General features: G+C 43.6%; 1 protein-coding gene across 2 annotated transcripts in view; it reads left to right on the top strand.

The window, feature by feature from the left end:
- The first annotated feature begins 9,189 nt into the window (after positions 1-9,189).
- The window catches only part of LOC120929554 (inactive dipeptidyl peptidase 10-like), a 218,487-nt gene continuing 210,711 nt past the window's right edge, over positions 9,190-16,965 (top strand). Inside the window, exon 1 of one of the 2 annotated variants that reach the window (XM_040341135.1) lies at positions 9,190-9,487. In XM_040341135.1, coding sequence (XP_040197069.1) covers positions 9,449-9,487 — 39 coding nt within the window. In that variant the 5' untranslated portion in view covers positions 9,190-9,448. The remainder of the gene's footprint in view (positions 9,488-16,965) is intronic. The other variant, XM_040341134.1, reaches the window with a different exon arrangement.

The raw sequence follows: 16,965 nt of genomic DNA, 5'->3' as shown, positions 1-16,965 counted from the left end.
CTTTTTACTAAATACCTTGGACTATCTACTTTCCAAAAAGGGGTCATTTGGGGGGGGGGGGGGGTATTTGTACTGCACTGGCATTCACATTTTTTGGTATTATTTTAATATAAATTTTGTTTGCGTACAGTGTTGCATGTCCGATTGCTAGTTAAATTAGCACAGTACGCGCAGCCTCGATGGAATTTTCACCATCTCTGAAAGCCTATAGGATAATATAACTGCTGAATTTTTGTATCTTAGTTACCTCACCTAACCATAGCCTATTGATTGGACAATAAAGAACAAGCATCATATTGATAAATTGATACTTCTGCTCTCTCCTTCTGTAAGCACACTTAGCATTAAAGGAACACTAAAGGTTCAATTTTTTTTTTTTAAATAACATTCATGTTCTACTTACCTCCACTGTGCAGATCGTTTTGCACAGAGTGACCCGGATCCGTGTCTTCTGGGGTCCCTCGGCGGCTGTCTCGGCTCCTCCTCGCAAAAGCTTTCCACGTTCATGCGAGCTCCCTCGCATGGTGGAAAGCTTTTGCGAGCGCGCTCCCGTGATACAGCAGCGGCCATAGCCGCCGACTGTATCACTCGGCCCCGCCCCCCGGCGCGCCGCGTCATCCGCTGTGATTGACAGCAGCGCCAGCCAATGGCTGTGCTACTATCAATCCGCCCAGCCTAGCCAATCAACGGCCAGGCTGGGAACCGAGCAGGATGACAAGCACGCGCCCGGGACTTTCGAACGGTGAGGTAAGTAAAACGGGGGCTCGGGGGGGGGGGCGGTGCTGTCAGATGTTTTTTTACCTTAATGCATAGGATGCATTAAGGTAAAAAAACTTTTACCTTTACAAACCCTTTAAGCTGAAAAAGTACTAGGCGGCAGTTGCATTGGAGCTTCAGCACATACACAGTTTCTCGAATGTGTATATTAGGTAGCTAAGAAATAATGACAAGCACTAAGCCAAGGCAATAAAACAGTGACTGTAATGCACTTATTACAGAAAGCACAGTGGTGTCATTAGCATATACAGGCTCAGAGTCAGCCTGAAACTGACTGTTTAGTGTATCATCATGCAGCCATGCTTCTTTACTACATTATATTAAACATTATAACATACGGTACATTATAATCCTTTACTGTGTAAGTCCATATTGGCTTGGGTCACTTTATATTTTCTTTTTTTTTTTATTAGGTTCATACATTTTTTAAATTGGAACTTTAAGCCCAAAGTTTTTCATAGTATCAGTATCAATATAAGTTGCTTTTAAGATCCAAAATTCACCAGTAGAAAAGCTTGTTGGTTCTTCTTTATTCAACTATTCCACTAAAAGAAAAATACTCCTCTTCGGTATCTTTTAGGTGCCAAAGAATTTGTAGTGCTGGGGTGACATAATCAGTCATTATTGGTCTTCTGCACTCTAAAGCCTGGTACACACAGCTAGTTTTCATTCTGTTCAACAAAAAAAAAACAAGTTTGCTGTACTACCTATGCAATATTAGGACAGTGATTTTCCCGCGGAGCTATTGTGTTCTGACAGAAGACCCCCCCGCCAGAACACACCAGCCATTGGCTTTGAGTGCTGATTGGATGCTGATTTTCCAGCATGCCCTTTTCGACAGAAGCTAGACATAGTAGGTCAGCAGAATTTGGTTATCAGTGTTTTGGCTTTTGTTCCCATCTATTGATCAGTATTTTGTGTAGCATTACCCCCGGAGGAGCTGCTGGATGTTTGGGTGGCATATTACCTCATTGCTCCTCCGAATTCCTAGGGGTAATGTGATGCTTATTGCATATAGTAGAAGTAATGGATTGTCCATGACAGGTGCTCTTTGCTGTGCTCTTTATTACCCAGCCGGGTAAAAACAGTAAACTTATGGTGAGGAAAGTAAAGTTGAAGAAGAAGGAAGAATATCAGGTTCAGGCGTGATAATAGGGAAACAGTCCTGCTCCCAAGCGTAACACTTCTCTGCGCCACTCCTGCCTGAGTGGGTTTAGTGTACCCGGACAGACCTCTCTCACTGACCTGCCAGCTGGAGTATCACTCGGACAATTGTAGGATGAAGTCTCTGCCACAGACCCTCCTTGGTGAACTTGAGGAAAAGTCTCTGCCACAGACCCTCCTCGGTGAGCCTCAGAAAGATACCTCTGCCACAGGCCCTCTCTGGATTGAATTCTTGGAGATATCCCTCCTTAGATGAGTTACACCTGGATTTCCTTCAACTTGTCGCCCGGGTACCAACTGACAGGTGATCAATCCCTCAGCGTCCGGCTACCTCGATCCCCGGTTGTCCAGGCCCTTTTGGACCGCCAGCCTCTCAATGGCGCTCCTCAGACTGACTCCCCACCGAACAGCAGTACAGCTTGGGATCCTCAAAGGTGGGAACCCAGTCACTCACTGGGTCTCCGTAGCTGTTCAAATGCTCCGAGCCAGCATGGCCCCGGAACCAGGAACACCGCATGGAACGCACTCCCCAGCCAGGTAGGCCATAAGGCCAGGGGGGGCTGTGATGTGGCCACCCTAAATGTGGGTGCCACACTGGACGAAAAAGACCCAGAACTAATGGTGTCTGTCTCATAAATACCCCTCCCCAGCATGCACAGCGAGGTCAAACCCTTGTGATTGGCTGCTGGGAAAGAGCACCCACACCTTGACTCCACCTGCAGCACCGGGGCTGGAAGAACACCCCAGTACAGCAGAATAAGCCCACAGCACAGCCAAGCTGAGACAGAGACTCTATTTTGCACTTAACAATCTGGATCAGAGTCTGGATCTACCCTTAAATTTAACTAGCACCGGTACCATAAAGTACACAGGCTCGCAAGGACGTCATTTGCTTCAAAGTGAACGTAAATGGCGTCCAGCGCCATTCACGATTCACTTACGCAAACAACGTAAAATTTAAACTTTGCGACGCGGGAACGACGGGTATACGTAGCATTGGCTGCCCCTGCTAATAGCAGGAGCAGCCTTACGCGAAACCTGACGAACGGAAACTACGTAAACTGCGTACGCAGGGCTCGCGTAGGGTAGTGAATCGGCGTTAGTATGCAATTTGCATACTATACGCTGACCACTACGGGAACGCCCCTAGCGGCCATCGTAAGAATGCAGCCTACGATATGACTGGCATAAGAGCCTTATGCTAGTCATATCTTAGGCTGCAGTCGGCGTAACGAGGTTCCTGAATTCGAAACGCCGGCGCAAGTAAGCAATTGCGCTGCGTAACTATGGTTACGCAGACACATTTGCTACCTGAATCTGGGCCAGTGATAACAGTCTAGGTAAGTTGGTAAACATGTCTATTTATATGATCTTTACACATCTTTACACCAATTTCAACCTGACTCCATAGACCTAAATACAAGTAAAAATAGGATTTTATAGTTGCTACCGCTGAAGGCACAACAAAACCACATTTGTATACTGCTTAGAACACATTTATTTTGTACAAAACAATCAGTTAAAGTGTAGTTCCACCCAAAAATAGAACTTCCGCTTTTTGGATCCCCCCCCTCCGTTGTCACATTTGGCACCTTTCAGGGGGGGGGAGCAGATACCTGTGTATTTCAGGTATTTGCTCCCACCTTCGGGGCATACATTGCTGCAGTATCCACGGCGATCTACGCCATGTCCGGCCCCTCCTCCGTCCCCCTGCTGTCTTCTGGGAGATGCACAGGTTCCAGAAGACCGCAGGGACCAGTGAAATCGTGCAGCGTGACTCGCGCATTGTCAGTAGGGAACCAGGAAATGAAGCCCTGGACTTCACTTCCTGATTCCCTTACCTAAGATGGCGGCGCCTCCACCCGAGAGTCGAGGGACAGATCGGCTTTGGGTGCCGACATCGCGGACGCCCTGGACAGGTAAGTGTCCATACAGTATATTAAAAGTCAGCAGCTTCAGTATTTGTAGCTGCTGACTTTTATTTTATTTTTTGGACGGAACTCTGCTTTAACCACTTGAGATCAGCGCTATAGACAAAATACGTCCGCAGCGCGGCTCTCAAGTGCCAAGTGGCCGTTTAAACACGGCCTTTTATGTGCATTACCCGCGCGCGCCACTGGGTGGCGCGCGGCGGGTAAAAACTGTCCCGGCGCATCACCGAAGACCCGATGCGTGTACCTGGCGGCCGCGATGTCCGCCGGGTACACGCGATCGTCGGTGACACGGCAGGTGACAGCAGGGATGTGGAGCTCTGTGTGTAAACACAGAGCTCCACGTCCTGTCAGCGAGAGAGGAGACCGATCTGTGTCTCTTGTACATAGAGACACAGCATCGGTCACCTCCCCCAGTCACCCCCCTCCCCCCACACAGTTAGAACACACCCAGGCTACACAGTTAACCCCTTCCTCACCCCCTAGTGTTAACCCCTTCACTGCCAGTCACATTTATACAGTAATTCGTGCATTTTTATAGCACTGATCGCTGTATAAATGTGAATGGCGCCAAATTTGTGTCAAAAGTGTCCGATACGTCCGCCGCAATATCCCAGTCCCAATAAAAATCGCAGATCGCCGCCATTACTAGTAAAAAAAAAAATAATAAAAAAAATCATAATTCTGTTCCCCATTTTGTAGGCGCTATAACTTTTGCGCAAACCAGTCGCTTATTGCGATTTTTTTTTTTTTACAAAAATACGTCGAAAAATGCGTATCGGCCTTAACTGAGAAAAAAAAGAGTTTTTTAAAAAAAAAATTGGGATATTTATTATAGCAACAAGTAAAAAAAATTTTTTTTTTTTTTAAATTGTCGCTCTTTTTTTGTTTATAGCGCAAAAAATAAAAACCGCAGAGGTGATCAAATACCACCAAAAGAAAGCTCTATTTGTGGGGAAAAAAGGACGCCAATTTTGTTTGGGAGCCACGTCGCACGACCGCGCAATTGTCAGTTAAAGCGACGCAGTGCCGGACGCTGAGATTTCGTCTGGGAACGAAGGGGGTTTATGTGCCCAGTAAGCAAGTGGTTAAGCAAAGTGTAAAGAATGTTTTTTAGAATTTCAAGAAATTTAGAAATTTATTAGACATATAAAGCTCCTTAAATGACCAGCACATGAATATATTTTGTATCCAGGAAAGTACTTCTATATAAAGAACACCAATAAGATCCAATTATATGGCGTTTACTGCTAATCTGAATATGGGCATAGCCATAAGTCAAATTGTTTTGCACATGGCTTCATCAGGAGCATATACTGTATCACTGTGGCAGTGATATACAGTATATTGGTTACACTGAGGAAGCCCAAACCCCCCTATAGGGAGAGCTGCGGGAGGAACAACACTCAAATAGTCATAATGATAAATATGAATATTAATCCATACTATAAATATAGGGCTGTTGATGCATCTCCATAAGAGCCTCCAAATAAATACCATCCATCCAAAAAAGTTTCACTATATATAAAGGCAAATATACTGTAAGTCCTTCAAAGTTGGCACCACATCTGCCAGGTGCAGAGTATACTGTATATGGGATCCTGTATATGAGATGTAGTGCATTGAATTTTACAGAAAATGGCTTCATGATTAACATGTAATTTATGTATACACATTTTAACCTCAGCTATTATAACTTCAGGATTCTTCCATGCATTAGCGACGGGCTGTTTGGCTGCAATAAAAGGAAGAGTAGCCAGTGTTTGTTGGACGAAAATCAGAAATTAGTGCTGCAAAAGGGCCTTTCCTGGGTCTTTGGGAATAGAAATAAAAAACAGAGTCTGGATAAGGCTCAAGATTCTAGACCAAAATAAGATAAGATGTAAATAATGATAATGCTCTAATTGGGGAATAGGGGACACATCCAAGGACTGTCTGTTCTTTTGATGACTACCAAGGCAACAAGTGCTACTCCAGACCTGAACAACTCTCCATTTCCAAAAGTTATTTTTTTAAGGCTGGGTCCACACCTATGCGAATTGGATCCAGCTTTCTCTGCATCCAATTCGCCTGACAGGAGAGTGAACGGCTCTCAATGCAGCTCCGGGGCGGCCATGGTCCACATTTGAAAAGGAACCTGTGCATCTGTGGTTCTGATTCAGGTGCAAATTCAGGCATGATTTGCACCTGAATCGTTAAATAGGGGTGCACCGGACCCCATGCTGCGGACCGCAACCACAGCATATGTGAACCCAGCATAAAAGAGGAATATAAAAAGAATTGCCACCATATTGGATGAGCCCAACACTTCTTGGTTTTGCCTCTCAGTTCCTCTAGCCAGGTGTTAGGAAATGGCATTTGGAACCGTTTCAGACAGCTAAGTATCATTACATCAGATTCCCTTTAATGCACAAACAAATTAATTATCTTATGTAATACCTAAATCTTTGACACACAAGGGTTGATTTACTAATACCGGCGGAGAGTGCAAATCTTGTGCAACTCTGCAAAGAAACCTATCAGCTTCTAGGTTTTATCCCTCATTAAATGCGGCTTTTTTTTTTTGCTTTTTATTTTTCCCTTTGTTGCATTTTAGAAGTTTCTCAGAATTTCTACAGGAGGGTTACCTAATGGTAGCAACTGTAGACCATAACTGCATAATATATGTTGAAACGAACATTTATAGCCAGATTCAGAGAGGTTTACGCCGGCGTATCAGTAGATACGCTGTCGTAACTCTGAATCTGCGTCGTCCTAAATTTAAGTGTATTCTCAAATTGAGATACACTTAAATCTAGCTAAGATACGACTGCGGGCGCTGTCGTATCTTAGCTGTCTATTTAGGCCGGCCGCTAAGGGCGTGTACGCTGATTTCCGCCTAGAATGTGTAAATCAGCGAGATACGCCTATTCACGAACGTACGCTTGCTTGTCGCAGTAAAGATACACCGTTTACTTAAGGCGTTTTCAGGCGTAAAGTTAGTCCATCAAAAAGCTGGCCTAGCCAATGTTAAGTATGGACGTCGGTCCCGTGTAGAATTTTAAATTTTTTACGTCGTTTGCGTAAGTCGTCCGTGAATGGGGCTGGGCGTCATTTACGTTCTAGTCGAAACCAATAAGTCTTTGCGGCGTAATTTGGAGCATGCGCACTGGGATATGTCCACGGACGGCGCATGCGCTGTTCGAAAAAAACGTCAATTTGAATTAGGCGCGCTTACGCTGGCCAATTTACGCTACGCTGCCGTAACTTAGGACGCAAGTTCTTTGTGAATACAGCACTTGCCTCTCTAACTTGCGGCGGCGTAGCGTAAATACGATACGCTACGCCGGCTCAAACATACGCCGCCCTACGTGAATCTAGGCCACAGTAATCACACCTTCTTGATCATGGACCACAGTGAAAAGCTAGCATGAGTTTTTTCATAAGGAGCCAGACAAGCAGGAAGTGTGGAGATCAGAGAAGGATTACAGCTACTTCAAAGCAAAAACGAACAATGAGGACATGAAACCAGGACTGCAGTAAGGTAAAGGAAGCTATTTAGCAAAAAAAAAAATCCTTTAGTGACCCTTTAAGTAAATATAAACTGCTAAATATCTTTTCTCATCAGCAGTATATAGCAGTCTTGTGACTTCTATCAGTTCCTGGTAAAGCTTGTGAAGAGGTGGGCGTGTTTTATGCTAATGAATCGTGACCCGACGTGATTGACGTTTTGAACGAATGGCACATGCGCCGTTTGTGGACATATCCCAGTGCGCATGCGTCGGATAGAATGCCTAAGATACGTCGAACACTGCCTACGACGTGAACGTAACTTACGCACAGCCCTATTCGCGTAAAAAGAATACGCTTGTTCCGACGTTCATACTTCGCATGGGCTGCGCCACCTAGAGACCAGCTTTATCTTTACGCAGGCGTATGTCTTACGTAAACGGCGTAACTAAATGCGACGGGCGTACGTGCGTTCGTGAATCGGCGTATCTTGCTCATTTGCATATTCGACGCGGAAAACAACGGAAGCGCCACCTAGTGGCCAGCGTAAATATGCACCCTAAGATACGACGGCGTAGGAGACTTACGCCGCTCGTATCTTAGCCAAATTTAAGCGTATCTGGTTTCCAGAATACGCTTAAAGATACGACGGCGCAGATTCGGACTTACGACGGCGTATCTACTGATACGCCGACGTAACTCTTTGTGAATCTGGCCCTGTGTGTCTAAAACTCCTCAGAACCAATCAGATTCATTTTAAAAACAAACACTGCCCTGTGTTTGTTTGTTTTTGTTCTGTGTGCCTCTGGGCCGGATTCACAGTGGAGATACGACGGCGTATCTGCTGATACGCCGTCGTATCTCTGTTTCTATCTATGCGACTGATTCATAGAATCAGTTATGCATAGATAGCCAGAAGATCCGACAGGTGTAATTGTTTTACACTGTCGGATCTTAGGATACAATACCGCGGCTGCCGCTGGGGGGAGTTTGCGTCGTAAACCAGCGTCGGGTATGCAAATTAGGAGTTACGGCAATTCACGACGGATTTTCGTGTTCGCTACTTCGCCGCTAGTCTAGTTTCCCGTCGCAAAGTTAGTCGTCGTTTCAGGTGCCCTAACTTTAGTCAGCAAGCGTATTGCTGTCTAAAGTATGGCCGTCGTTCCCGCGTCGAAATTTAAAAATCAACGTCGTTTAGGTAAGCCGTCCGGGAATACGGAATTACGCTACGCGCGTCGCCGTTTGAAAAAATGACATCACGGCGCGCAATGCACGACGGGAGTTCGGAAACGGAGCATGCGCGGTAGGTCCGGCGCGGGAGCGCGCCTAATTTAAATGGCACACGCCCATTTAAATTGGCCCGCCTTGCGCTGGAGGCCGACGCCGTAGGTTTTCATCGCAAGTGCTTGGTGAATCAGGCACTTGCGATGAAAAATTGCGGCGGTGTAACGTATCTACGATACGTTACGCCGCTGCTCTTCTATGTGAATCTGGCCCTCTGTACTTCACAGAAACATGAAACTAGTTTAAAAACTAAACTAAACTGCAGGCACATTATATGATTGATTTTTATCTATTTTTAATCATTTTTAAAAGGAATCAGTTAACTATTATGTCTCTATACCCTGTAAACAGTTTTGGGGCTGTTTAATATGTATTTACTATTTAAATAAAAACAACAAATATTTTCCAAAATCAAATAAATTCTAAGATTAAAAGTGTACAAAATATTTTTCATATTTACATACAGGGAATCTAGCAAAAATCCCTTTCATCTTCTACGGTAGCAGCGTGCTATTTGTTGCATGAAGTCACTCCTCTCCTTCTTTGCTTCTTCTAAACGACAGTCCAACTCCCCACCTCCTCCTGCTCACAGTGTATAATTTCGCTGAGAGAGTCAAGATTTTTTTTTTTTAATGCTGTCTTTCTGATTAATTCCCCTGGTCAATACAAGATTGGCTTTCTCTGGCTGCGTGAGACACACAGTGAGTTGTGCTGAGACATCCCCATTCCCTGCGCTGCTGAGGGAAAGGAGACATACTCTACTTTAACTCTACAACAGAACAAGCCACCTCTTCCCTGCCACAATGATTGCCAGCACACAGCAGAACCTGGGGACAGACCTGGTCAGTATCTTTAACGATTCATTGCATTTTGGGGCAGTAAAAGATCAGTGTATCTCTTGTGGAATACCAATCACAGATACTAGAGGCTCAAGCTGAAATAACTGGAACAAAGCAGTAGATTGTGACCAGTATTCCCCCATTTAAATGTATGTCAGGTGTTTTTACTACTGCATGAGCTGGCAGAGCTGGGGCTTCCTGTATATATAAAGCTAAGTACACACAGGCATTTTTTTTTATCTTAGATTGTGCATGCTAGTAGAGCAACATGTCCAAAAAGCTTTCACTACAAACAAAACATCAAGCAGCTTTTTTGAAGCACCCGGTGCATCTTTTGGCTCCAGAAGTGCTGCATGCAGATCGTAATAGGATTGTTGGATGTAGATTTAAGAAACATCCAGAAAGCTTCAGACCAGTGTTTACAGTGTTAAACTAAAAAAGAAAAAAAAATGGGATTGGATAGCTTAACATGTACTGGTTGTATTGTAACCTTGGATTTCAGAGTTACGGTTTTCAATTGTTTAGTAACCATCATTTATTAAAAATTTGAAAAACTGACAGCTAAGACCAAGTGGACTGTCTAGTCCAGCGTTTCTCAACCTTTTTTCAGTCAAGGTACCCTCTAAAATTATGGACAAATTTAAGGCACCCTCTAAAATGATGGCCAATCTCAAGGTACCCTATAAAATTATGGACAATCTCAAGGTACCCTATAAAATTATGGACAATCTCAAGGTACCCTATAAAATTATGGACAATCTCAAGGTACCCTATAAAATTATGGACAATCTCAAGACACCCTCTAAAATGATGGACAATCTCAAGGTACCCTATAAAATTAAGGACAAACTCAAGGTACCCTATAAAATTATGGACAATCTCAAGGTACCCTATAAAATTAAGGACAATCTCAAGGCACCCTCTAAAATTATGGACAATCTCAAGGCACCCTCTAAAATTATGGACAATCTCAAGGCACCCTCTAGAATTATGGACAATCTTAAAACACCCTCTAAAATTATGTACAATTTTAAGGCACCCTCTAAAACTATGGACAATCTCAGGGCACCCTCTAAAATTATGGACAATTTCAAGGCACCCTCTAAAATTTAAGGACAATCTAAATGCACCCTCTAAAATTAAGGACAATCTCAAGGCACCCTCTAAAATTATGGACAATCTCAAGGCAGCCTCTAAAATTAAGGACAATCTGAAGGCACCCTCTAAAATTATGGACAATCTCAAGGCACCCTCTAAAATTATGGACAATCTCAAAGCACCCTCTAAAATGATGTACAATTTTAAGGCACCCTCTAAAACTATGGACAATCTCAAGGCACCCTCTAAAATTATGGACAATCTTAAGGCACCCTCTAAAATTAAGGACAATCTCAAGGCACCCTCTAAAATTATGGACAATCTCAAGGCACCCTCTAAAATTATGGACAATCTCAAGGCACCCTCTAAAATTATGGACAATCTCAAGGCACCCTCTAAAATTATGGACAATCTCAAGGCACCCTCTAAAATTATGGACAATCTCAAGGCACCCTCTAAAATTATGGACAATTTCAAGGCACCCTCTAAAATTATGGACAATTTCAAGGCACCCTCTAAAATTATGGACAATTTCAAGGCACCCTCTAAAATTATGGACAATTTCAAGGCACCCTCTAAAATTATGGACAGTCTCGAGGCACCCTCTAAAATGTAAAAAGCTATTCCAATAGTTTTACATAAAACATCAACATCCACACATGTAGGACACCCAATGTTAGAGGTAATTTATTCTTCCAAATCCAATACACTTTTGCACACTAATATTGACTAGTATTCTAATGTTTCTCTTCTCCCTCAGTTTTTCTCCATTATTCAGCTAATGTCACCCTAGCGCTGACAGAGAGGGGTAGGAGAGGGTCATTAGTTTTTAGGATGTCTGCGGCTAGAAGGTTGTAATGGTGCACAATGAAAACCTGTGGCTTTGTGTAACTTAAAGGCAGGCTTCATCCATCTGCTTGCTTGTATACAATTTTGGGGCAATTTTTTTACATTTTGCCAAGGCTCCCCTGAAGAAACCTCAAGGCACCCTGGTTGATAAAGGCTGGTCTAGTCTGCTTATTTATTTGACTTTCTTTTTTTAAATAACTAGACCCGTGGCTTTCCCCAACCTGTTTAAATTCGGTTTCTGTTAATGTTATCAGCACATCCACTGGTTGATGGCTCCAAGTATCTACTACGCTTACTTCTTTCCATTTCCTTACCAACTCTATGCATGGCTTCACTATGACAACAATCAAATGCTTTTCTTAATGGCTTTAAAAAAATAAAAAACATTATTGTTTATAATAATACCAGAAGAATTACAATACCTAAAGTCACATTGACTTGTAATCGCCTCTCTTCTTATCGGGATAATCATCTCTTTTTCTACCGCAGCCTCTCCCAGTAGAATGCACACATAAGGGCTTTTATATGCATACATTTATCATTTTTAATCTTGCATGGGCTGCAAGGCAGGGCATGGCTGCCTAACTATATTTGCTCCTTTGTCTTGTTATCCACAGTAAGCACTACCCTGTTGCAGCCCACTGTATACAGCTCTGGGACATGATGCCAGTCTTGTATAAATGCCCAGTGTTAGAAGATAGGATGTGTTTTAGAGGCAAGCGATCACTGCTGTCTGCTTATATGCAGTCTGCATGCAGAAAGGAGAAGGCTAGCAAACTGTATATTTATTTTATGGCACCAGAAGGAAAGTGAATCCTCTATTTCAGTGCCTGCAATACTAGCCAGAGAAGTGCTGAGCTGAAGACGAATGAATCACTAAAAGCAGCTCTGTTTCAATGTTCTCTACAGACTGTGGTGATTTACATCTGTCTGAGATGCAGTGTGTTGCTACAGATCACAGAGTGGCATCTTTGGCAGCGTTGCCCCATATTACTTCATCATAGCCCATGTGAATGTCTGTTGATGCGGCACATAACTATCCGCCACTTGCATCTGATAAGGTTCATGGAATTACTTTTATTTAGTTAGCTAAATAGCAGGACTGCCAACTATCCAGAAATTTATGACATTCTATAAAATGCAGAATAATTAAGGTTTTCTGTAAGGGCTGCTAAATTCTTTTTGTGCATCTGAGATTCAGCCAAATATTTCACATGCGAATCTGCTGCAGGCTTGAATAGATTTATTTGGTGATAGTCGCCGAGATGGTGGGGAGTTGTCTGTAACTCACACACTTTGATACCAATCTGCTTGAGTATTTGCCTTGCCTCACATAACTGTTAAGCCATGGGAGTGTATTTAAACACTAGATTCTCCTTTAATTGCTGTCCCCAGCGGCAGAAGCATGGCAAATACAAATGAGGATATTAAGCTGAAAATCCTAATTATTCTGTGTGTCGGATACCCAGCAAATATGTGCATTGGGAGAGCCAGCAGGCCAGGTCCTTCTCTGTACTGGGGGGGAAAACATAACCAACTGGCCCTTTTTATGGCAGAGAGAGATTTTTATGGGCTAAAAAAATGTGACTTTTTCTTCATACTTACGTGTAAAATCAATTTCTTTAAAGCGGAGCTCCGCTGTAAAAAAAAAATGAAAAGCCAGCAGCTACAAACAAACTGCAGCTGCTGACTTTTAATATTAGGACACTTACCTGTCCTGGAGTCCAGCGACGTCTGCACCAGAAGACGAGTGATCGCTCGTCTATCTGCTGCCCCCACCGCTATCCTTGGTGAGGGAATCAGGAAGTGAAGCGCTCCGGTTTCACTGCCCATTTCCTTACGGCGCATGGGCGAGTCGTGCAGCACCGTCCTCACTGGTCCCCATTGTGTTCTGGGAGCCGAGTGTTTCCCAGAACACAACGGGCGGGGGCGGGAAGTGACGCACTACCCGCAGACTCCCCGCAGCGAGGACTCAAGGAAGTGGGTGCAAATACCTGTCTTTGACAGGTATCTGCACCCCCCTCCCCCCTGAAAATGTCAAATGTGACACCGGAGGGGGGAGGGTTCCGATCAGCTTTAGGGTGGAGCTCTGCTTTAAGTATATCACGGGACACAGAGCAGCCATATACAATACTACCTGGGTTATACGCCACCTTCAGGTGAATGGACAATGGTAGAATAACCAAAACAGGAAGTCCCTCTCTATATAACCCCTCCCATACAGGAAGTTTTGAAGCAAGCAATGAACTCCCAAAAAGAGAGGGAAGGCACCTCTGTGTCCCATGATGTACTCGAAGAAATGGATTTTACAGGTAAGTATAAGAAAAAATAAAACATTTTTCTTGTAGATCACAGGACACAGAGCAGCCATATACATTAGTACCTGGGACTAGGGTTGCCACATCATCCTTTTAACCAGTTCCTGTCCGCACTATAGCCAAATAATGGCTACAGCGCGGACCTACATTGCCCCTTTCCTCGCTCCCCGTGCGCACTCTCGATCGCGGATCAGGGAAAATCTGTGCTGGTTATGTCCCTTGGACACAGCCAATCACAGATCGCTGTAAATGGTCAATCACAGCAACCATTTACTACGTGATCGGTGTGGCCAATGAGAGATGATCTCAAATGTAAACATATTGACAGCCCTCCCTCCTCACACAGAGACCGCGTGTGACGAGGTAGAGTGACCTGAAGGGTCTGAAATGGATATTTGGGGGGAACCCCACGTTATTTTTTTTAAATTAAATATCCATACCAGACCTGAAGGGCCTGGTAATTGAATTTGGGGGGACCCCACGCTTTTTATTTATTTTTTATGAATAAATTCTCTCTGAATTGCCGGGAGCCAACAATTCATTATAGCCGCGAGTCATTTTTAAATGACTTTTTTTCCTTCAGAAATGACACTTTGTGCAGAGACAGTTCTAAATACAGGAAACATGCGCTATTTCACATGCATACTTTACACCCCCCTTATATTTAAAGGAATATTTCACTTTTATTGTTTCACTTTAAGCATTATTAAATTCACTGCTCCCGAAAAAAAGTCAGTTTTTAAAACTTTTTTTGCATTGATACATGTCCCCTGGGGAAGGACCCAGGTCCCCAAACACTTTTTAGGACAATAACTTGCATATTAGCCTTTAAAATGAACACTTTAGATTTCTCCCATAGACTTTAACAGGGTGTTTCCGCGGTTTTTCGAATTTGCCGCGAACACCCCAAATTGTTCGTTGGTCGCCGAATAGGCGAACAGGCAATGTTCGAGTCGAACATGAGTTTGACTCGAAATCGAAGCTCATCCCTACTCTGTATGTGGCCAGGGTGTTTAAAAGTCTCACACATGTGGTATCATTATACTCAGGAGGAGTAGCAGAATGTATTTTGGGGTGTAATTTTTGCTATGTAAATGCTATGTGTTAGAAATATCTTATAAACGGACAACTTTGTGCAAAACAAAATGTGTTTTATTTTTTTTTCTACATTTTCCAAAAACTTCTGGGAAAAAATAACCATTTAAAAGACTCATTATACCTCATAGATTATACATGGGGGTGTTAGATTTCCAAAATGGGGTCATTTTGTGGGCGTTTCCATTGTCCTGGTTAGATGTGTAATTTATGCTCCTTAAACACCTGATGGTGCTCCCTGCATGTTGGGCCTCTGTATGTGGCCAGGCAGTGCAAAAGTCCCACACATGTGGTATCGTAATACTCAGGAGGAGTAGCAGGATGTATTTTGGGGTGTCATTTGTGGTATGCACATGCCATGTGAGAGAAATAAGCTATTACAATGACAATTTTGTGAAAAAATAAATACAAATCTTAATTTTGCAAAGAATTGTGGTAAAAAATAACAAATTCAAATAACTTACCACGCCTTTTACTAAATACCTTAAAATGTCTAAATTTCCTGGCTTGTTAGGGTCTCAAGAAATGAGATGGGTCGCCAGTACATCAGATGTGATCAATTTGTTATGATTTGCACCATAGTTTGTAGACTCTATGGGCCGGATTCAGAAAGACTTACGCGGGCGTATCTAATGATACGCTGCGTAAGTCCATGGATGCGCCGTTGTATCTATGCGCCGTATTCTTGTACTAAGATACGCCTGAATTTTGGCTTCCTACGACCAACGTAAGTCTCCTACGCCGTTGTATCTGGGGTGCATATTTACGCTGGCCGCTAGGGGCGCTTCCATTGATTTACGCGTCGAATATGCAAATGACCAAGATACGCCGATTCACGAACGTACTTGCGCCCGTCGCATGAGTATACGCCGTTTACATAAGGCGTACGTCCGGCGTAAAGATAAACCACCAAATAGCTGGTCTAAGTCTGTTAGGGTATGGACGTCGGAACTCCCGTCGAAATTTTACGTTGTTTACATAAGTCGTACGTGAATGGGGCTGGGCGTAGGTTACGTTCATGTCGTTGCCATCGAGCCATCGTATCTTAGGGTGCAAATTCGACGTGATTCTGAGCATGCGCGCGCATGCGCCGTTCGTTCGGCGCTTCATTTACATGGGGTCACGATTCATTTAAATACAACACGCCCACTACCTGCCTACTTTGAATTAGGCGGGCTTACGCCGGCCCATTTACGCTACGCCGCCGTAACTTAGGGAGCAAGTGCTTTGTGAATACTGGCCTTGCCTCTCTATTTTACGTTGGCATAGCGCATATGAGCTGCGCTACGCCCGCTCATATATACGCCGCTCTACCTGAATCTGGCCCTATAACTTTCACACAGACAACATAATATCCACTAATTTGGGTTATTTTTACCAAAGATATGTAGCAGTATGAATTGTGGCCAAAATTTATAAAGAAAAATTACAAATTTGCTCAATTTTATCACACAAAGAAAACATTTTTTTCCACTTATAGCGGAAAAAAATGTAAAACCCAGAGGTGATCAAATACCACCAAAAGAAAAAAAGGACAAAAAATCATTTAGGTACAGTGTTGCATGACTGAATAATTGTCATTCAAAGTGTGAGAGCACTGAAAGCTGAAAATTGGTCTGGGCAGGAGGGGGGTTTAAGTGCCCAGTAAGCAAGTGGTTAATCCAGGACACACATTACACAGGTTCTGTGGCTGTTAAACTCACTTGGTGCCTTATCTGCATTAAATCAGCCTCAGAACCTGTGTAATTAATATGTGTCCTGGATTAAAGGGATGATGTGGCAACCCTACCTGGGACCTCCCAAAGCAAAAGCCTTGAGGGAAGAGAGACACACTGCATGAAAAACACCATCAGATTTATACAGCAGCCTGTAAGATACTACGGCCAAAAGCCAAGTCCTCTGCTGCCCTAACATCCACCTGATAACATTTTGTGAACGCTTGATTTGCAAGACCAAGTAGCGGCCTTGCAAATCTGCGCCACTGACGTCTGATTGGTAAAAGCCTAGGAGGTTCCAACATCCCTGGTAGAATGAGCTCTAACCCCAAAAGGAAGAGCCTTACCCATCAGGCCATAGGCCTGAGTAATAAACTGGCAAATCCAAAGTGAAATGGACACCTTA

The sequence above is a fragment of the Rana temporaria genome, chromosome 2, assembly GCF_905171775.1.
Source record: "Rana temporaria chromosome 2, aRanTem1.1, whole genome shotgun sequence".
Lineage (NCBI taxonomy): Eukaryota > Metazoa > Chordata > Amphibia > Anura > Ranidae > Rana > Rana temporaria.
Note: the sequence above shows the minus strand (reverse complement) of the source record. Positions and strands in the feature narration are given on the sequence as shown.